This window comes from Neophocaena asiaeorientalis, unplaced genomic scaffold (assembly GCF_003031525.2).
Source record: "Neophocaena asiaeorientalis asiaeorientalis breed wild unplaced genomic scaffold, Neophocaena_asiaeorientalis_V1.1 scaffold21, whole genome shotgun sequence".
In the NCBI taxonomy this organism is placed as follows: Eukaryota; Metazoa; Chordata; class Mammalia; order Artiodactyla; family Phocoenidae; genus Neophocaena; species Neophocaena asiaeorientalis.
In genome coordinates this window covers 3,244,166-3,267,091 of record NW_020174053.1, presented here as the reverse complement: position 1 = coordinate 3,267,091, position 22,926 = coordinate 3,244,166, and the positions used below count along the sequence as shown (strand labels likewise).

The following is a 22,926-nucleotide window of genomic DNA, read 5'->3' as shown; positions in this document are numbered from 1 at the left end:
GGGGGGGGCGGTGGGAGAGGCGGTGGGGAGGCCTGGCAGCACCGAGGACGAATTAAACAGCAACAAATGAACTCTGACAGACCGAACCACAAAAGTACCAATTCTCTTCTCGTGGGTGTCATGAAAACACCAACAGGTTCATTGATCAATTATCTTTGTTTCATCACCCTAAAAAGAAAATACGGCCACAGAGGTATGGCTCGTGGTCTGGGGGCTGGTCCAGGCTGAGGAAGTTAAGACAGAAATAACCGCCGTCACCAACAATGAACTTGGCTCCTGCCTCCGAGGTCACAAGGTGGGTGCGTGAACATCTCCAACGCTACTTCATGGACGTGAGGTTCGTTATTAAGAAGTACGAGGCTCCTGGGAGGTTTTAGCCCTCACGCTGGTAAACCCTAGGGAAACGGGCACTGTCTGAACCCCGCGGTCCCTGCCCACAGGATCCGGGCTGATATACATCACTGCCTCGGTCCCTTCATGCTAGCTTTCTATCCTGGTAACCATCAGTGCTGGGAATCCTTAGGAATAAAGGCAATTAGAGCAGAACCCCTGGTGAAAAGTCTATGTTGACCTGCCAAAGACCGTGGCAATCCAGACACACAGCTGTAAAAAATAAAGGAGGGGGCAGTGGAAGGGATGGTTAGTGATGTTTTCGATCTAAGAAGGAAGAGTGGGTGTTAAAGAGTTTAGTTCATCAGAATCAGCATTTCCTAGTACAAGTCAGTGTCAGTAGCTAAAGAAAAAAAGAGCATTATAAATGGGTGGGGAGGGATCCATGCTCAAACATGCAGCACACGAACAGGGGGGTGCAGGGGGCATCTCATCACATACATGCTGGTGGGAAGGGAGTCCCATTTATGCAGAGTCCTCGGTAGCTGATGGAGGCATGGAGGAAGCGGGACCCGCTGTTGTGTGATGTCATGATACCAGAAATAAACTTTGGCATCAGGGGCTCAAATTTACACTTCCAACAAACCCATGCCTGTGCCCTTGGGCCAGGTGTCTGAGCTTCCCTGCCATGGACCCCTCCCTGCAGAGCTCTGTGGGCTCAGAGGCCAAGTGGCCCTGGGCTGTGCTCAATGCCTGTGCTCATCTCCCTTCTTCTGGATGGATACAGAAGGTGCACGGACACCTGCCATACGTTAATCACATCGTAGGCAATTTGGCGGGGGGGCGGGGGGGCGGAGGGTAGTGGACACTGGATTTAATCTATTGTGGGCAGACAACCAACCCACTGTTCACTGAAACCCCTTCATTAGTCTTAGCTCACCTGAAACCCTTACTAATGCCCAGAGGAACCATCCCTAACTAAGATTTTTCTCCGCTGTAAATCTTATTTGCTCCGGCCTCTCCGCTCCCTTCAGGTTTATTATTAAAGGCCATTTCCTGCTGCTTGCTGCTCATGTAAGCAACCGTCCTCTGCCTGCCCCTTGCAAATGGCAGGAGAGGGGTGGTTTGATGAGGGGGTGATCACGCTTCGGAATTCCACAGGCTCCCGAGGTGATTTTTTAGTACTGGCCAAATTTTCTACTGACAGCCAAGACCGCTGCTAAGGTGTGTTTCTAGGGCAACTGTGGGAAACGCCTTCAAACACTTCTAGCCTTGCTTAAAATGTCTGCAAGAGATCTCTCCTCAGAGGTGTGAATGAGCTTCTACCTCGCGCTTCATTCTGAATCACAGCATTGCACAGAAATGACCCAACTTGGTTTTACAGACGCAACTAAGGGGTTTCAACCCAATATCTGCGTATAGTTCAGATTTCAGGAGAAAGGTCCAGCCTCTGAGCAGTCACCCCAAGTCTGAAAAGAGCTTGTCTCCCTCAGGGAAATAATGAAACCGCACTTTTTTGTGTGTGGGACTTGGAGTTTATACAATCCTAGGTTCCCAATGTTCTTTCCTCTGCCCTAAGACTCACAGATTAAGATAATTTTTTAAGCTAGGTCCAAGGTTTTAGCACTATGGAGGTTTCCTGATTTGGGGACATCCCTCCTTTATTTCATACGATGTAAATGTTAAACATCTCCATTTTTGGAAACGAGGATGCCTCCCATCCAAGACCCTGTCCAGGAGTCTGGTTGTAAATGGGACTAAACCGGGGCACGGTGGCCACGCCCAGAGAGCTGAAGTCCTCAGAGGGTGTCAGTGCAGAGGGCGAGGGGTGGCACACACAGGGCTCACACACGTGGGGTGCACGGGACACAGGACAGACCAGGGACAGAGCACATGCGAGACGAACGGCCGATGGTTTTGTTCGTGTGGATGTCGCCCGATCAGCTCTCAGAGAAGCGAGGTCGCCGGGGACCCCTCGCATGCACGGGCGCCCTGGGCGGGGCGGGGGTGGGGTTACTGGTGTTAGTTTCGCTTTTGTGATCAGTTTAGCCCGTGTGTCTCAGGTCGTGACGTGAAGTACAAATTTCCAGTTAGTCACGCATGTGACTCCCAGGGTAGGTTTGAATGGATGTTTGATTTTACTGGGGGAAGTGGTGAGCAGAGGCTTCCTTTACTCTTCATGGTAAATAGGAAATGTTTTTAAAAGGTTGTGACAGCCACAATATTAACTAATTATTTTGTCACTCCTGTGCGCTTAATTAGGCTATAATTTTTTTTGCCTTTGCTGCAAGGGTCAATCGTGTGCTTCTGGATTACATGGATCGCCAGTCATGGTAATTGTCAAAAATTGACTTTTGCTTTGATTTTTCTTCCCTCCTGCCCGGAGTGGGAGGTGGGTCACTTGAAAAGTGACACCTCGGCCATCACAGCCAAACTGCTCTAATTCCAAATTCTTCAATCTCTCATTTCAGAAAGCCTTCAATCTGCATGAATTTTATGAAACTCTCTCATTGGTTTTGAGCAAATACAACCTTTGGGATTGATACGTTTCTCTCTGTAGCAATGTTATGTTTTTATGGAAATGTGACATTTTAGAGCAGCTGTGGTTTGTAGAACTACGAAAGTTAAACAACAGTGCTATAAAGTTCACTTGCAACATTGCTTTCTGGGAAATAATAATGTTTATGAGCTATCTGGTAAAAATTCAAAGGTGCAAATTCTGCCATGGCTAAAGTGATTTTACTGTAGCCAAATTTCTTGAAGCAAAAACCATTAAACCAAAGGCTGCCATGGCATCAAATTTCCATGTAAAGGCTACGAAGGATGATGCATTCTGGATTTGCATTGATTGAGAACAAGAGGAAATCTCTCAAATGGCTTTGCTTAGGAAATCCAAGACAGGAAGAAATGAGTGGGCCCTACGTGCCAGGCTGTGGTCCCAGATTTATTTCACTAATCAGAACAAAGAGTTTTACCTTCTGTTCACCAGCGTGGACGACATCATCAGCACCATGCAAGCCACATGACAAAGTCACATGATACGCACGCACATGATTGGTTGAAAGGAAAGTGGAGGAGATCACATGGAAAATACAAAAAAATTAAAAACTGATGTAAACAATGGGCAGGGAGAAAAATCAACAACAAAATCACAGACTAAATAAAAGGAGAAATTAAATTAAATTAGCAGCATATATAGGAAACATTGGAAGGGCAGTAAAACTGCCCGGAAATAGAAGACTAACAAATCATAAAGAGCATTTGGTTAACAACGCCAACAAGCATTAGCTAACAGCTGCAACACTGCTATTAATACCACATCAAGGAGGAGCATGGAAACTTGTTTTGAAATGGGGAGGTGTCTCTGTCAGGACCCAGATGCCAAAGTCAATCCAGGAGACTGTTGAAGGAGAAGAACAAGGCAAGTTATTCTTCACAGATTCCAGAAATGTCTCGGCATCCTTGGAAAACAAGGGCAATGAAACAGAGCATGGTCATGAAGGAAGAGTCCCATGGTTTTTAAGGCGCAGACCGTGTGCCCTGGAAGAACAAAATATTGCATTACATTAAGAAGTCATTTCACGTTTCCTTTGGCGCAGTGAGGAGGCGGGTGTGGGAAGAGCGAGGGTTGGAGGATGCAGGTAGAGAAGGTGGCCAGGGATCTCATCTCACTGCCGTATTCGTCTACCCATGTTATCCTAGGGGCCACCATGAGATAACCCCAATCAAGACACATATAAAAGAAGAGGCCAGTATTCTGTACTCTACACCTGTGAGTCTGTTTCTTTTTTGTTAGATTCACTAGTTTGTTGTATTTTTTAGACTCCACATATAAGTGACATCATACAGTATTTATCTTTCTCCGTCTGACTTATTTCACTTAGCACAACGCGTACCAGTGGGGAAGAGGTACAAACTATTTGGTTTAAAATAAGCTACAAGGATAGATTATACAACACAGGGAATAGAGCCAATATTTTATAATAACTATAGATGAAGTATAACCTTTAAAAGTCGTGAATCACTATATTGTATACCTGTAACGTATATAATTTTATACAGCAACTATACTTCAATGAAGAAAACAGTTAAGTAAAGAACCATGAAGTAGTATGATAAAGATTCTAACAAAATAATAATAAAAAAAGGAGGCCAGTGCAGAAAGGGAATAGGTTTCCTTCCGGAGGCTGAGACCATAGCTCTGTCAACACCAAGCAGTAGAAACTGAACGCCTGGCTCAACGAGCTAAGAATTTGACATCAAACACATGTTCGGGCATTTTAGACTTGTGGTGAATGGATAAGACACGAGTTTGATTTTTACAATGAAAAAAACAGCTTTCTTGTTTGGATTTGCCTATGCTCCTTTTTGTCCTATGTTATATTTACATCTGATTTGTTGCTGAGTGATTCTGCTTCAACAAAAGGCCTTTTGGGTTTCCCACCTTAACCTGCGCAGGCCAAGGGGCATTTTGGCTATTACCAGTTGGCGTTAAGAGAGAAGGAGGACAAAAAAGGAAGGTGAAGATACCTTTCTGCCCAAAGCACACCAATGTTTAAAAATGATTCGAGAGAAATGCTTCAACCAAGCGACACAGTCCCTTGCCGCCGTGAGCTGATAAGAGTGTTTGTGTCTCACTGTCCGACACTGCACAGGGTCTGGCACATTCCAACCAAGGGTGCCTGCAGGGATTACAGACAACTGAGCAGTTTCTCCTTTGATTTTACTTAGGCTACCTTCATTCATTCATAATTATAAATGAATCAATACACACACACAGAAGCAAAAGTAAAAGACATTATTTACATTCAACCCTACTGACTGACTGATGATTGATGGATTTTTGGATGCCTCCGGCTACTCCGCTGTTAGTTTCACTGCAATTCACACGTGCTCCGTTCTGCCTTACAGTTGAGAAATATGTTCACGCTAAATACAGGCTGCTGCCCAGTCGTGACTGTCTTTCCTTTATCCCGGTATCCACTGGGACCTACAATTTGGGTCAGTAGTCAAGTGGTTCAAAACAAAGAAGACTCAAACTTTCTTCTCTTTGGATGTCACTGCTAATCATTTTACCTGTGGGAAGAAATGCCTGATGTTTAAAAGTTAAACCTATGTCAGGGGAGAGACACCTAATTCCTCCTTAAGGAAAAATCTGGATCCAAGATTGTTTTCCTTCCAGAGAAGACCAACCTACAGTGAGACACCTTAAATATGACCCAAGTTGTGCAAATGCATTGTGTAGCCTTTTCCCGCTATGCTCTGCACGGCACACACTGCAGTCAAGCTGCAAAGGACTGGAGCATCGCTGTTAGCAGATGAAAGGGTGCTGTTAATTTCATTCCTTTTCCAAATGCAGAGAAACCCATCACCTGAATTAAACCCATGTGAGCACAGCTCATTGTCGCCTGCTCTGCTCTGCTCACAAAATGTAACCTCAAAAGCATCAGGAATTAAAATTCACTGCAGCACGCACACGGAGAGAACACCAAGAAAGCAGACTCTCAGCTGTGTTCTGCAGTAGAAAAGAGAACCACTCCGTGCAAAACGCAGAAACTCTTTTCTTCTCTGTTCAATTATGTATCAGAAACCCTGGCCCAGGGAGTGGAGTGGGAGCTGCACTTTGCATCCTTGCTTTCTGCCTTCTGCTCTGACTACCCTTGATGGGACGCACATCATTTTTCCTGTGCACTCAGAAGTATTATAAAATCTAAACCTCGCACACAGCTGTGGACACACACACACACGTTCCAGTTGACTTGTCAGGGAGTTTAAGGCCTAACGCACAAGCCTCCATCATTAGAGCGTTATAAAGACTAGCTTGGAACGTGTTACAGATTGTGATGAAGTGTAACGCTTTCCGTGATGGGAAAGATGGTACAGTTTGGCCATCGGGAGATGAATTCCAGAACTTTCACCTAGACTTTCAGCACACAAACTTGACAGAGCCTGGTTATGCTTTTTGAGGCCATAATTTTTCTAGTACGAGGGAGGCTAGAAGCCCCTCTCCTTCCCTGCGTGCTGGGGGCACACACTGCCACACTCTGCAGGAAGCAAAGGAGGGCACGCTGTCAGGGAGCAGAGGCTCCCTCCTTCCTCACCCTCTCCCTTTCCCCAGGGCAGCCAGCTTCTATTCCTTCCCTCCTTGTTCTCAGTCTTTTAGCTATTCTATTTTAGCCTCTCTCTCTCTCTCTCTCTCTCTCTCTCTCTCTCTCTCTCTCTCTGTGTGTGTGTGTGTGTGTGTGTGTGTCTTTTTTTTCTTTTCTTTTTGTCTCTCTCTCTCTCTCTCTCTCTCTCTCTCTCTCTCTCTCTCTCTCTCTCTCTCTCTCTCTCTCTCTGTGTGTGTGTGTGTGTGTGTGTGTGTCAGAGGGGGAGAGACAATGAAAGCTGGGACGAGATGCTCTCCTTTTGTCTCCTCAGCATTTCTCTAATCATTTTCTGGTTTTTTAACTTGTGGATAAATTTGGAAAAGTCTCCTTGTGCACAGAGTTTTCTTCAAGAATCACCCCAGTTCTTTTGGTGACACTGGGTCTGCTCTCTTGGCCAGGCAGACAGCATGCTTAGGGACCCACACCAGGCAAGGAGCCTCCGTGCATGCACAACTGTTGCTTTCAGCACTCGGGGGTGGGAACCAGGGACAGCACTGTGACCCAGGAGTCGGCTCTGCCACAAGCAGCAGTCTGGCCCTGGGCAGCTAAGCTCTGTACTCACTAGATGGTTTGGTGGTGGTAAGGGCAGGAAGAGGCCAGGTTGCTATGGAAACATGAAGGATGGAAAGGGCACAGAAAGGTGAAAGAGGGAACGGAGACAAATTAAATTTATAAATACATATCTATGTGCATGTGTATATATTAAGGCATTATTATAAAGAAAAAAGAGATGGTGAAGCAGGTATTCTCTCATTTCCTTCTTCCCTGATTTATCAGTATGAATGTAGGTATTTTAAAGAGATTATCAGTGATTTTGCTGACAAATTATTCTCACGCAGCAAGAAGTAACATAACTCTCATTTATTCTTACTATGAATTCCAGCTACCACGTGCTGGGCACTGTGTTTTGTGTTTTTCATACTTAATCTTTAATTATCATAAATACCTATAGAGTAGGTAGAATCTATCCTTCCTTTGGGAGATAAGAAGTGTGACGTTCGGAGAGGTGGGGTGACTCATTCAAGGTCATGGAGTTACATACAGAAGTAGTGGAGCTGGTATTTGATCCTGGTCCCCAAACCTGAATTCCTGCTGCTACAGTCCACTGCCTGGAAAGCAGTGCGTGGGGTAGGCGGGCTTTTTGCCAAGCCAAGTAGATGTCACAAAGGGCTCTGAGCTTGGGGCTTGAATCACTCCCGAGGCTCCACCCGAGGTGCAGGGCTTCTGAGGCACCAAGGGGTTAGGGTCAGCCGGGCAGCCCCAGCGGCTGCAGTGCCTGCTGCTCTGCGCACATGCTGGCATGACCCCCGGGTCTCGCTCAGCAGCTTTCTCACTCTGCTCTCTCCCTTTGGAGTGCTGGGTTCATCACTCCGGACAGTGGGAGGCCCGGAGCTCTCCCTACGCCCGGGGACTCAGGGGAACAAAAGGGCAGGGCAGCCGAATAAAATAAGGTGGTAAACGAGTGAGGCTCAGGCAGGGTGACAAAGCCTGAGACCGACCAGGCGACACCACGGCCGGCTTACTGGCCCTGCTCCTAGGTGGGCAAACAGCTTGATAAACGCCAGGTTTGTTGTTATTTGCCGGGGGCGGGGATACGATTACTTCCCGTGTTTTATAGAGGAGAAAAAACAAGGCTCCCTGGTAAAGGGTTCAATAATGTGCCTAAGGGCCTACGGCCGGGCACATCTGCAGGCAGACACTGCTTCTTTTCCCACGAGCATTTACGAGAAATGTATGCATTTATGGAGAAAGCAAAAGCTACAGACCTCGCTGTCTAATTTCAATGTCTGAATCCAACTATGCCAATTAAAATGAAGGGTGAAAACACAGTGAGCCAAACATTTCTTATGACCCTGCAGAACAGACATTTTTCTTGGGAAATTCCTTTGGCTTCTCCAAATAATCAGCCTGCTATGAATCCCGAGGACAGGGCTGGGGCTGCCACAGCCTCAGGGAGCCTGTCTGTGGGGTTTTCTGTCCAGAGCCACGCTTCCCACTCGCCTCCTCTTGCCGGGAGAGCTGTCCACCGTGAATCTGAGCGGACCTGTACCTACTTCTCATCTGCTTCTCTAAAACCCCGTGCGGCTCTCCACCAACAGAGTGGAATTATCACCTGGTAAGGGAGGTGACGTGAGGCAGGCCCACTGTGGCTGGCAGAGAGATGGATGAAGAAAATGATACTCACTATCCGGATGAGACAATGGAACAGGGGTGGAAGAGCTAGCAGGAGCCGCTGAGGAAAGAAAAATGAAGGTGAAAAAAAAGGGAAAAAAAAGATCATCGAGGCACACAGATACTGAAGGGAAGAATGGAAGAGGCAACCTGGGGGTGTCAGTAAGAGAAGCTGAAGCGAGTTAGAAGTGGGAAGGAGAACCCCATGCGTGAGAACAGGTGGCCAGCGGCCCAGCAGAGAGCAGGGCCTCTCTGACTTCAAACCCTGAGCCTGTGCGCCTGCCAGGTCCTGCCGTTCAGGTAAGGGACTGGGCCAGGAACAGCTGCAGGGGCCTCCAACCCTGCCTGAAAACAAAGAGCCGGTTCCGCAGGACCAGCTGTCTCCATCGGATCAGGTGTCAGGAGGGAAGGGAACTTGGACCCCAGCTTAAGGTGAACCAGCAGGAAAGGGGAAAAGGACTTTGGTTTTGCCATTACCTACCTCTTCATGTGTATACATATAGGCATATACCTACGTGGATGGCACGTATTTATAGCACAACCTGTGTGTCTCACTCTCTGATTTCAAGGTCCCAATGAAACAGAAACAACTATCCTCCTTAATGTTTGTGACTGGGCGAGGTAGGGATGGTTCGGCATCTGGATGGCATGACAGCCACTGCTGCCCTCCAAGCCCTATGAAATGTGATGCTCTGGCTGCTGCTGCTGTGTGCACAGGGGGCAAAGCAAATTAACATCGGGTGTCATTCTTGCCCTCGAGAGAAAGGGAATGTTCGAGGGGCCGGGACTAACGAAGTTAATGCTAACCAACTTTCTGCATGGAGAACCTTTAAAATGGTGCATCTGAGACGTTTTGGACACCGAAGGGATCTTTAGTTTTTCACTGGCAAACATTCAGAAGTTGTTCCATCAGCCATCACAACACATAGTCCCCTTGGAGAGCTGTACAAAAATTTGGAAAAACATCACCGCATCTCCAACATTGCGTTGACACTCGTGGTTCTGTCTTTCTCGTACCTTCCAGATGAGGGTACCTCATTAAACCATCGAGTACAACGTCACTGGAATCAGAGCAAGACAGGCTACTAACTCATCATGACTTGATAGCCTGGTTAATTCTGGTAAAAGTGTATCTCTCTCTCCTTTTTTTCCTTTTTATTTATTTATTTATTGGCTTGAATTGTTCGAGTGATTGTCCATATCATTCTGGCAAAGGAATAGGGTTTTATGTGCTTTAACCACAATATATTACAATGCTTTAAATTCTACTTGCCATGTGCCATCTAGGGGGCAAACCGTGAAAGCAAAAGAGTCTCAAGATGCCTCTTTTAAAAAGTAGAGACTCATTTATAACCTTTATACCCGGAAAGAAATTGTCTGTGTCGCTTCATGGTACGGAAGCAAATGAAGAGGTAACATTCAGGCAATGAGATTCTGAAGGTGCGTGGTTCATTCGTGGAGGAAAGAGTCATAATAAATTGTCACATCATTTATTTAGGGCTTTAGCAGCTCTGAGAGGGAAGCAGCCCCTCTCAGGGCAAATAGAGGTTGTGAACTTTCCACCTAAGAGTTTCTTGACAGCACGCAGACACCTGGCCTAAAAATACATGAAACAGGGACTTTTTCCCAGGTTGGAATTCCATTTGTCCCATTAGAGCCACAGCTTCCTTTGCCTTCACAGAAACAAAGGGACCTCCCAACAGGTAAGCCCGGCTTTCAAATCGGGCCGCTCCGAAGCAGGTGTCCTTGAGATATTGGCTAGTTTCACCTGCTCATCCCTGTTTTGACATATTCATGCCCCCACATGTGGAGTAGTCTATTAAGGAATCATGAGAGCAACACTAATATTGAGACATTTCAACAAACTTCAGATGCTGAGGAATGGCTCTCCCCTACGCCTCCCAACCCAGAGGGGCTGGCAGCATTGACTCTGTACCGGGTGCCAGCCCCTGCTGACCCTATACTGTCTCCTCCTTGGAGGTGGGGTGTACCCAGCGCCTACCTCCAGTGCTACAGGAGCAGGCTGTGCACCTGCACCCCGACATCACAGCAGGGGAATGCACTGTCCGTGGCCAAGATAAGCCAGATCCAGAAACCAACACCCCTGGTCCCTGGGCTCCGTGTCAGCCCACAGCTAAACGGATGGCCGATCTCGTTCAAGTTCAAGCAGCCTTTGTGTCTTTCAAGGAATGGGAGTGAGAACCCAGAGGAGGTCCTTCCTAAAACGTATCCTCATTTTCTAGCAGCAATAACTGGGGTTTGCTCTGGCAGTGGCAAACGTTGGCATCTTCCTTCCAACTGTAACCTTTTCTCAGGATGGCTCTAGGCACGACAGGATAGCCCTTGGGCAAACATCCTCACTTCAGCAACTCCAGGAAGGCTATGAGGGTGCAAGGAAAGTCCATAAAAACCAACTTTGGTGAGAGCGTAATACTCTCTTACTCCGCCCAAGCCCTTGAAAACAGCACGTTCAACTCTAAAACTGTGCCACGTCCTCTTTATCTAAAGAAGTTGCTTTTTAGTTCTTTAAGCCACACCCTTATTAGGTGATTGAGAAACCTGACCTTTCATGACACTAGCAATGCCTGCTGCCGTATCACTCACGATTGACTTGGAATAGAGAACTGACCCCACCATTTTCCAAAGGACTTCTTGGAATCTTGGTTAATTATCCATCTTCATACTGGCAGACAACAAACAATAAAATCTAGACGTCTCCTTTTCTAAAAAAAAATTAAATGTTGGCTTTTAAAACAAACAAAAAATTCTCACCCTAACAAAGGCTGGGCTGGCAGTGAATGAAAACCCGCTTACGACCTTTGAATTTCAAGACCCAGTTCCTCCGATTCAGTACTCAAAACCCCGTTACTGGTTAGACACTCAGAAGGAGGCCTGACCCTAGCCTTCCTCTCTGTCATATAACTAAGCCGGCCTTTGTTCACCGCTACATCTAGAGGAGAGGACACCCAAAGACCAGGTAAAGATCCAGGAGGAAGGTGCCCTCGTGCCTTCTGAATGCACTCAGGGCAGAGCTGAGCTGCCAGCCCAGAGCACACAGCCGTCAGTCCTAGCCGTCAGCTCCACCCAACACACGATTCCGAATCCTTCCAGAACCGGTCCATTCAGGAAGCAACTCTGCTGAGAGAGTAGATTGAGCACTTGCTCGAAATCTCAGAACGCCTACACTGAGCTACTTAGTTTCTGCTGTTGCTGCAGTATTTCTGAATAAATTTCCAAAAGATAAGCTTCCCTGAGTGCCTTTCAGGAGCCAGAAGCTTTTTATGAAAAGGGTGTGCAGCTTAAGACTTCCCTCCACCATTCTGAGCTCAGCCTGGGAAGAAGCTGAGCCTCAGTGGACGCAAAGTTTGGGGGGCATCTATGCAGCCTGAGACCAGACCACAGTTCTGTTCCCGGAGCAGCAGGTGTGCTTCCTGTTACCCCTGCTCCCAGATCCGCTATTTATAGCTTACACGATTAGGGTGTCCTTCCTGGGGAGAATCACCCTCTTTCTGCATTCTTGGCAGTAGAGCTACTAAGTAGCTGGTCAGTTTTCCCAAACATGGAAATCCACGTTGCAAGTAACCTACTGCTAGAGAACAGAGTTGACCAGAACTGGGGTTTTAACTCCCCTGCGGGATGCATGTACCTGTGATTTGAACCCAAGTTCATGCTGCACGAGGTTCCCCTACCCATTCTCCCTAGAACCTTCCAGCTACCATCCTGCCAGACAGAAAAGGGAGAGGCAGTGAGCTCAGTTCTTCCACCTCCTAAAAGCAAATGCGAACATCTTTCCGGGTTCTTGTGCCCATGAAGGGATTTTGAAGAGAGGCCTGGCGAGGCTGTGGTCACTTTTCTGGCAACCCGGCTAAAGGTGAGACGGGGCTATAGCCTGTTATTCAGAGACCCTCTGCACACCTCCGCCACGCCTGGCTCAGGAAAATGTTGCCACAGGGTAATCGTCACACACAGAAATTAATAAATAAACACAATTTCAAAAGACACAAAAATTGCATGCTCTAAAACAGGACGAGTGTTAGCCTCTTGGAGTAACCTACGGACATTAACAAGAGCACAGCTAGACTAAGGTCAGTGTGGTTAGGGCCCGGACGATATCATCTACTTCAGCCTCTAGGGGACAAAAGGGACCAGAACTAAATTAAAGACTAGAACTAGCAGATGTTAACGCTATAGAAACAGGTAATGAGGTATGAAGAGGCACTTACGTGGAAGAGGGCTATCTGCATATCCCATGGATGGAACACAGACGAAAAGAAAAGACAAGAGACGGACCCAAGAAAAAAAAATAAGATGTAAAAGAAATGAATAGGATCCGCAGAACACACGGAGCTGGAAACGCAAATTATCAAATTACTTCAAATCCAGAAAGAAGCAATTCCTGTACGAGGAAGATGAGACAGGTTTTCTACTTCTGGGAAGAGGTATGGGGATCACCTCCCAGGCCCCCGGCTTCAGAGAGAAGAAAGCAAAGGATTCCCCCGCGTGCTTTTTAATCCCAGGAGTCAGAGAGGGCCCAGGGAGCTCTGTGACCACTGAGGGAGTCTGTGCTACAGCACCTTCTTCACCCGGATGGACTCACCATTCTCCCAGGGCAGGAACTCCAGTCTGTGGAGGGATAGGACTAGACCAGGGCTCACCGAGAGCCTGGCTATGTGCGGGAAGGAAGGGAAAAGTACGGCATGCCTGGTTTAAGGAAACAGGGAGTGATGGAGACAAACAGAGCTGCAACCCTGGATGGGATCAGGAAGAAGCGACTCCTGAAAGAGGCCTTGACCAGGGAGACCCCGACTGTGCTCTGGGTGTGGGAAGGGAGGAGAGGCAGGAACGTCAGAGGCCATGTTTTTCCCATTGGCCTTGTTGGGGTTTTGCTGCTGCTCATACACTCTACAGCAGGCTCCGTTTTCCTAGAACTGAGTATCTCTGCTGCATCAAAAATCCCACAGCTAATTACGTCAACTGTCACTGCCTTTACTGTCTTCCTTCAGGTCACCGGGTGCTTAGGGCCCTGGTGACAAAAAGCAAATCTACCCAAATCCCTCCCTACCACGCAGCCGTGATCCTTCCTATTGTCTTTAAGAACACGTGTTAGTGGTTTTCCTCCCTGGCTGTTATTCTACCAAGCTGGACCAGCTGCTATGATGGTGTCACCAAGCCCTTCAAGAAAGTGAGGACAGGGGCTTCCCTGGTGGCACAGTGGTTGAGAGTCCGCCTGCCGATGCAGGGAATGCGGGTTCGTGCCCCGGTCCGGGAGGATCCCACATGCCGCGGAGCGGCTGGGCCCGTGAGCCATAGCCGCTGAGCCTGCGCTCCACAACGGGAGAGGCCACAACAGTGAGAGGCCCGCGTACCGCAAAAAAAAAAAAGAGGACAAAGGGACTGGGTATCAGCCATCACCGAGGGCGAGAGAACCAGGAGATGGGACCACTGTGAGCAGAGGGGTCTGAAAGAGAAAAAGCTGTCATCTGAACCGTGGATGGGCCCACTCATGGCCCCCCCTGCCCCCCAGGGGAAGAGGCTGGGCAGCTGGCTTTACTTACGGACTGGCTGCGTCTTGAACTCGGAGGCTGCGCTGATCTCGCCCAGACCCTTGCCATTGAGGGCCGCCAGCCGGACCGCATACATTGTCTCGGGCTTTAGGCCCACGATGGTGACGATGCCCTCCACGCTGGCTGTCATGAAAATATGGAAAGCGTCACAAAGGAGGAAAAGGCTGTTGGTGAAGTGGTGTAGCTGCTATGGAAAACAGCAGGGCAGGTCTCCCCAAAATGAAACAGCATTATCATTTGATCCAGCAATTCCACTTGTGGATATATGTGCAAAAGAACTGAAAGCAGGGACTGGAATAGATATTTGCACACTCATGTTCACAGCAGCGTTGTTCACAATAGCCAAAATGTGGAGACAACCCAGGTGTCTGCTGACAGATGAATGGATAAACAGAATGTGGTCGATACATACCATGGAATATTATCTAGCTTTACAAAGGAATGACGTTCTGACACACACTACGTGGACGAACCTTGAGGACATTATGCTAAGTGAAATAAGCCAGACATAAAAGGACACATGTATTATTCCACTTATGTGAAGTACCTAGAAGGGGCAACTAAACAGAGACTATTACTAGTCAACTATATAGAAAGTAGAATGGTGGCTGCCAGGGGCTGGGGGAAGGAGGGAATAGGGAGTTATTGTTTAATGGGTATTGAGTTTAGGATGATGAAATGTTCTGGAGATGGACAGTGGTGATGGTTGTACAACAACGTAAATGTATTTAATGCCACCAAACTCTACACTTAAAAATGGCTAAAATAACACATTTTATGTTAAATATATTTTACCACAATAAAGAAGTTAACTAGGAAAAAAAAAAAAGCCACAGATTTGGTACGAGGTTTCGGCGGGGCATCAGGGAGGTAAAGGATCATTTCCTTCTAGCTCTAATCCTGATTACCCAGAAAGTCCTCCAAGCCCTCCCAAGAGCTGAAGGAGTGACAGGAGCTTCCTGGCAGGACAAATGCTCAGTAAAGCTGGGTTAGAAGATGTCTCTGAAGTGCTATGACACCGTGTCCTAGCCCATTCCCAATTCTACCCTTATTTCCAGGATTAAAAATGTCTACAGAAACAAAACCTACTTCACTGAGTTATTCCAATTAAACCCCAAAGGGAGAGTCAGACAGAAATATATTCAGTCCTTAGGGGAAACATGATCCGAGCTCAGAGACTTCAAACTGCAGTCACCCAAGGGTTATTTTTCAAATCTGTGGTTTGGAAACATATCATAGGATTGACGTAAGAGCAGACCTGTCTTGTTGGCTCTGATCATTTGGTTAATTACAGGGCAGTCCCTGAATAGACCCAAGCAGGACTGGACGGGCGAGAGCAGAGAACCTGAAGCACGTGGAACTCAAATACGCAGAGCAGGGGCGGACTGGACTCCTCTGGTTGTACTCAGCACCTGAGCAGGGCTTCCGCTTGGCATGCGGCTAAGCTGGCCTCATCTGCCTGGGCAGGGTCACGAGAACCAGGTTCTGAAGTACCAGGGGGCAGAAGGCCAATAACTCTACATAAGATGTGAACACACCCTAAGCCTGGGTGTTGCAGCATAGAAACATCAACAGGACGGCAGGTGGTGGCATCTGGCCTCTCTCAGTATTGGGGAGCGGTGTGCACCCTACCCAAATGGGCAGTCGGGGTGCCAGCATCTGGTGAACACAAGGGGTGAGCGTATGCCCAGAGCCATCATTCTAAAGTAAACCGGCACTCTCCAACTTACCTTCTTTGGCATCATACCACTTGGAGTGCCACACTTCCTCGTCTATTGCTCTCCACTCAGCCTTGTATTTGAGGATGGGCACCCCGCCTGTGGCCTCTGGCTCATCAAATTGCACCTGTGCTGTGCTAGAATATGGCTCCACCTGGTCGATGGATGGTGATGATGGGGTGTCTGTGGAAAGGACATATGTGGAGACTCAGGTGAGCCTGATTTGGCCCAGGACGTAACTCCCAATCATGAAACACATCTCTCTCATTTCTTTCAACTTTTGGGAATCTTGTCGTCTATATCCTGTCTCCCCCTGGTCCACCTCACCATGCAATTCTTTCCCAGCGTGTCCCATGTCCAGATCCTCAAAGCCCCCAGAGCTCCCAGCCTCCTGACTCTCACCCCCTCTTCTTCCCACACTCCTGTCATCACAGAAGGTCACAAAAAGGGCCGGCAAGGGTGAGGGTGGTGCAGCCATAAGGGGTGCTCACCTGCTTGGACAAGGATGAATTCCAAAGACTCCTGTCCGATGCGGTTCACTGCGGTACAGTTATAGTTTCCAAAATCATTTTCAGAGTCCGGGGTCACCTTTAGAAAGAAGGAGCTCTTGAGTTACGAGTGTCCCACGGAATGGTCCCCACCTCAGATCCTTATTTATTGAACTAAAATTAGTAGAGAATAGAATCAGTACAGCTGCAGCCGAGCCTTAACCCAGAGAGCACAGAAAAGGGGATCATGGGAGAGGCACACTCTGCCTCCCAGGCCCCAGTCTAGCTCCGGGGAGAAAACGAGGGCCGAGGCTCACTTTCTTCCTCAGCCAGTGCCTCCCCTGCTCAGGACGTGCCACAGAAGCAAGTGAGAAGATATTAGCTGTATCCAGCTGCCTGCCCATCCTCAAACGGTGCCTCCTCCACCCTGCCCGCCGCCCCCATGTCTCACCTCCAGGTAGCTGGCGGACGGGGTGTTGTAGATCTTGATGTTGCTGTAGTTGGAGCTTGGCAGCAGCTGGCCGTCTCGGAACCACGAGATTGTGGCACCGGGGTAGGCAAACACCTCGCAGGTGATGTTCACCTGGTTGCCCTCCCAAGTGTACACAGCCACAGGGCCCTGAAGCTTGGGGGCATCTGCAAAGACGGACAACAGCTCTCAGGAAGACTGCCACGATCGTGACCCCTCCCCCCACTCCATCTCCTGGCACCGGGAAGCTGGTCACGCCTTGAGGCCGAGCTGGTGCCGGGGGACAGCAGAGATCGGGGTCACCTCCCATGAGCTGCACAGGGAGACACGCAGACTGGTAAGAAGCCGGGGGATGGAGTGAAGGGGTGCCTTGGGGACACAGCTTTGAAATGGCCAGGGGCCAACCACCATGGGCCTGGTCCTGGCAGCTGCATGGCCCTCCCTGCCCCCTGTCTTCCCACCGTTTTCCTCACATTGCACTTCGAGGTACACGGACTGGGAGTCCTGGCCGATGGTGTTGCTGGCGGTGCAGATATACTCCCCAGCGTCTGTGTACTGGATGCTCTTCAGGGTCAGGGACGACACGCGGGCATGGCTGCGCACCACCATGTGCCCGTCCAGGGTCTGCCAGGAGGGGAGGGACAGCGTCAGGCCCGGGGCTGGGCGGGGCCAGGAGACCGGGCCATCACTGTCTGCGACCAGCCTCACAGCCCTCTGCTCTCTGGGCCAATGTCTGAGTCTCGCTTTAGGTACCGACTTGCGAGGAGGCTCCGGAGAGCACTATGGGAACTTGGGTGCATCCCAGACAGAAAATGGGACTCAGTTTACTCAAGCAGCCTAGCCTATGTGCCAAGATTGGCTTGAGAAGGACAACCCAGGCCCCCAAGACGATTTGGTTGGCACATCTAAAACGGAAGCCAAAGTCTGGCCAGCAGGCGTTGCAGCTGCAACAGTCCTGCCTCGTGAGATTCGGGAAAACCTGCACTCCCGTCCTTGCCTTCTAGCCCCCCGTCCATCTGCCTGTTCCTTGGTGCATGCACACATAATGGGAAATCTGAATAGAAGAAATTATACAAGAATCCGTATTTCTGCAGACGTCTTACTTTCCTGGATGCTTAAAAGTAAAATAATTTCATCGAACAAAGTCCAACAATCTGGAGCTCAGGAGCTGTTGAGCTGGAAGTGAGGGGAACCGGGTCCCCTCTCCCGGAACAGTGACACAGAGAATCCCAGGCAGATTTGGGATCCTGGACACTATAGTCACCATATTCTAGCCCTTGACACTAGAACTGTCTTCCTGCGTCTCTGGAATTACAAGAGTTGGTCGAACAGGGAATACGCATATGAGCCCTGGGCAATGGGCACTGAAATATTTCCAAGGGGTTTCCCCCCTTGACACTCTTAAGTAAACTGGTTGCTGGCCTAGGAAGAGTCTAGGCAGGCGGTCTGAGTTCAGACCCTCAAGAAAGCTGGCAATCTGAAGAAGGAGTCTAGCTTCTCGTAGGCTGGGCCATACTCTTTAAGTCCAGTGAGCGATATTCCATAGAGATAGACAGGTGGGTGCTCTGCATATCACCCGTCATCCCATGAGGCTGGGTCTTTAAAGAACTAAAGAACACCTGCCTCCAGGTTCTTTTTAGCTGCTGGTTCGGAAGCCCCAAACCCAGCATTGAAATATCGTATGGCAGCCAGTTTGGGGAGCTCAAAAGCAAGACACCATTGGTCTTGACAGAAGCCTCAGATCTACCGCAAAAAGTCCCATCACTGGTAGAGCTAATCTGTTTCAGTCATTTAAGTCCCATCACATTCGTATCCAGAAGCCGGAACACAGCTGCCAGCAAAGAGGCAGAAGAGCCGAGCAAAACCATCTACCTACTGCAGCGAGGGCCACCCCTCTCTGACAGGAATGCCCAGACGCCTCGGCTCTCGGCCTCCACGAGGCCTGGAAAGCTGGGAAGCTGATGGGCTGAGAAGCTGCACCCCAGGGGATGAATGGGAGCTGACACAGGCAGCCGTGGAGCACTCGTCTCCAAAGTCTACAGTCATGTGCCAAACAAAATCATGAAGCATCCCCTAAACTCGTGGCATCAGGAGTGTGAGGTCAATGCTGCAAGTATCTCTGAGGGCTGACCTGACCTGCTAGTCATTCCTATACTCCCAAGACAGCAGAATGAAGGCAGAGGGGATTCATGGTTCACCCCGGCCTTTCTGGTTATCTCAGCGAGATCACAGGTTCAGCCAACAGTGATGCCAGCCAGCGACTGAACTGTAATTTTTTGTCCCACACCCAGGATTTGTCCTGGGGCTGCCACACCACAAACACGGAAAACTGATCAGAATCTTTCGGAAGTCAAGAGAACATTTCCATAAGGAAGGATACAACAGCAAAAGATGCAAAGAAAGTCCTGCAGGTAAGAGAAGGACATTAACAAGTAACCACAAAGGGGGGCATGAGCAGTTTTTACTTAGGATAATCTAGAAAATGGTCAAAGAGAAGCTCAGGCAATGGTTGCATTGACAGCCTTACTTCCCGCCACCCCCTTCTCTCTGGTCTCCTTGTCTAAATTTCTCTCTGGAAAATGTTCTCATTTAATGATGTCAGCAGAGCAGTAGGCAGGCTTCCATAGAGAATTTTATTTTGCGGTGGCTCAAAACAGGATTGATGATGGAATTATTTGCCAAACGCCCAGTTCTCCCTCCGAGGGGATGCAGACAGACTCCAGTGTGATTGGACTATCTCCCTCTGAAACGATTTACTCTGGCACCAGAACAAAGTCAGAGAGTGCCACCTCCAAGCCATCCAGACCACACGTCATGCTGATGGTCCAGACTCGAGGAGGAAGCAGATAAACTCTAGGCACGAATGAAAAGATCACTGTGGCAAGAAGACCCGGTTTTGCAAAAACGTACGAAGGGCAATTATAATTGCTCTTCTCGTCAAAACATTTTTGTCTCTCTTCTTGCAGGGAAAAGTCCTAAGGCTTTCCAGAACTTACAGAATGAAATCAGCCATGACCCAAGCCTTCTTTTGAGCTCATCTGGATTCATGGTCTTCATCCCCAACTGAGACAAATAGGAGGGAAGGGAACTTCTGAACCCCAGGGGGCAGAACTCACTTGAAAGTCAATTATGTCCAGAGCGAGATAACTTAAGATAAGGACACGTCTGCAAAATGGAGTGAGGTGTCTGTTTTCCTGGGAGTAAATCAATTACTTCCACTAATAATAACAATTCTCTCAACATCTCCTTAATGCTCCCTGATAAATCTCAGCTCCTCTTCTAGCCCCGTCTAAATCTGAGTGGCGGGGAAGATGCACAAGGCCAAGCAGAACGAGAGGGGTAGTGGCTCAGGAGTGGCTGATAGTTAACCCTTCTTTTCTCCCTTCCCCAATCCCAACGAGAGCATGACTTTTGGGCAATAACAACACCCAGTCTGTGACAGCACTCCGGGGGAGTGTTTACAGGAGGCAAGTGTTTTAGCGAGGGTATGCACCTAACTACAGTTCCTACGACGTGGAGGAAGGAATGATACAAAGAGAGCTTATAATGAATTAGATTTGACGACAGCAGGGTGCAGAAACTAGCAACAGTGCCTGGGGACAGGCAGACAACTTTTAAATATTAAACGGCATTAAATATTTATAGCTATGACAGGAACACGTGCGTTACGTGTTCTGAATAATTATCATTTCCGAAAGACCGGAGGATGGGTTTACCCAATTCAAATACAGTCTACAGGATTGCCATATTCTACGTTTATAGTATTACACAATATCGAAGTTCCACATGGAGAAAAGGCTACTTTTTAAAAAAGTATTTATAGATGAGATTCCTGAACTTCATCTAAAACATACTGTTTTTTATTTCACTATCTGTCACTTAATCACACAAATCTGGTCAAGAACGACAGGCATCATCATCAGTAGGGTCTTGGGGATACAGCGATTCCAGTCTAAAGATTTATATTTAGCTTCAGTTTTCAAACTAAGTCCCACATTACCCAAACTGAAGCAAGCAGTCAGAGAAATTTCAAAGGCTAAATATGCTGACTTAAAAAAAAAAAAAAAAAGAACCATTTGTGACAAATCATTCTAATCTCATAAACTTAATGCTCTATAAAAGTAACATAGATATGTTTAGCAATTTGGGAAAACCAATGAGAGATGTCATTTGCATTGCTCCGAGATGAGATGTGATGCGGTAATTTACCAAAAGACCAGTCATGATAAGATAAGTGAGCAACAAGATGAGTTGAGCTGGAAAGGTAAGGGCTTGAGTGGGTTTTTAGATCATTGACTCTGTGACTTTATGATCCAAAGCCACATCAACCAGGTAAGAGTCAAAAAAATGGTACCATTTCAAAATGCCTGGCCTGGGAGTTGGGGCCATTTATTTCTCTAAGTATAATTACCTGGATGTGATTTTATCAGCACCGGCAAGAGAATAAGATCCAGTTTTAGGAAATAATAAGGATTTGTGCATCCACTCCCAACACAGCTTGTTTGCTCATCCTAAAGCGACACTATTGCTAAGTAATGTCTACCACTATCGACCTATTCTTTAATCTAACTAAGTTACTGATTAGTTTCAGCATGTCTGGTTATTAAACTGCCATGGTGAGTTGAACCGTAATGCTTTCAAAACTACAGACTGGCTAGCGGTCAGGTAAGCTATACCTCTTGCTTCTCTGGTCGAGTCCACGAAGCCTGTAGAGAACAAGATATAAAACACAACAAGAAAGCAGTAAAATTTTACAACATGTTGCTTTAGAGAACTGACGTATCACACTGCATTCCGTGCACATGCAGCTTCTTTTTAATTCAGAACTTTTTCCAAGGCCCACTTTCAACGGTGTGTTTACTACCCAATTTAATTTAGGATTTAGCTTATGTTCAGCTTTCTTCCCCCACTTATGCACATTAAGATGTAGAATTCAAAGGTAAAGGCTTTCCTAATCTTTGGAAGACGTACATATGGATACCAGCAGATATATTAGACTGCTCCTGTTCCAAAACATCTTGAACATTCCTCGTAATATTAGGTGACACTACTAGTTCTAACCACACAATCGAGAGATACTTCTAGAGTAGGTTTCCTCCTTTGGATTTTATTGGACAGCTTATCACCAATATACTATTTTGTGCTCATGCATTTTGTAACTCTTTGCATGCATTCTATTAAAAATCAAATGTTTATTTTAAAAAAAGGAACAAAGAAAGGAGCAGAAGGGTACATTAGGAAGGAGAAGTACGCCCTTAAGACAGGAAGCTTTGAGGATACTGAACTCTGAGTGCTATGGTACGTTCCAGTTGGTTTTTAAAGGCAGAGGGACGCCCGGATGACATGCAGGATTAAGCGTTCACCGTCTTCATCAAAGATGCCATTCACAAAGGGGGTTTAGGTATTTTCCTACCCACATCAAGATTTTTATTTATCCAGCACTGGGGAATCTACTATGCTCACAGTTTTTCTGATTTCACGCTGGGAGTCGAAACTATCATACATGCATTATTCTTTTTATTAGATGGCATGACTGCCTGATTGTCCCTCATGTTCAGATGGAAGAAGGATAGAAACGACGCCAGAGACACAGTAATGCAATCCCGGGAATGCAAATGAGTTAGCAAACATTCAGTAAGAGTCCACTAAACGCAAGGAGCTTTTGTGAGACATGAGGATGGAGATGTTGAATTATGTCACACGATGTTGGCATGAAGAAGAAAGTGAGAACAGAGGAACACGCATAGACCAAAGTAACAGCGGGCCAACACGTCAAATGTGGTTGCCGTTTCCACATCGCTTAGAAGCTTGTCCGTCACATGCCAGGGCTACATGAATCAAGACAACTTTCAGGGGCCCTATCATATGGAGTTGTTTGTTTTTCAGATACGATTCTTCCTGTGTCTCTCCTAACTTACTGTGGTTTTGTGGCTTTTAGAATAAGTAGGTGCTAGTAACACAATGCTTATAGTAGCCTGACCTGTGTGCCTGGTAGGATAATAGGATATATCTTGACCCTGATCATTTGATGAAGGC

General features: G+C 47.5%; 1 protein-coding gene across 1 annotated transcript in view; it reads right to left on the bottom strand.

The window, feature by feature from the left end:
• The window catches only part of NCAM1 (neural cell adhesion molecule 1), a 66,416-nt gene that overhangs the window by 24,889 nt on the left and 18,601 nt on the right, over positions 1 to 22,926 (bottom strand). The window contains exons 9-17 of the mRNA XM_024754269.1: positions 21,567 to 21,596; positions 17,364 to 17,514; positions 16,873 to 17,057; positions 16,425 to 16,521; positions 15,946 to 16,116; positions 14,207 to 14,338; positions 12,875 to 12,889; positions 8,665 to 8,712; positions 6,432 to 6,434 (exon numbers count right to left, since the gene is read on the bottom strand). Coding sequence (XP_024610037.1) covers positions 6,432 to 6,434; positions 8,665 to 8,712; positions 12,875 to 12,889; positions 14,207 to 14,338; positions 15,946 to 16,116; positions 16,425 to 16,521; positions 16,873 to 17,057; positions 17,364 to 17,514; positions 21,567 to 21,596 — 832 coding nt within the window. The remainder of the gene's footprint in view (positions 1 to 6,431; positions 6,435 to 8,664; positions 8,713 to 12,874; positions 12,890 to 14,206; positions 14,339 to 15,945; positions 16,117 to 16,424; positions 16,522 to 16,872; positions 17,058 to 17,363; positions 17,515 to 21,566; positions 21,597 to 22,926) is intronic.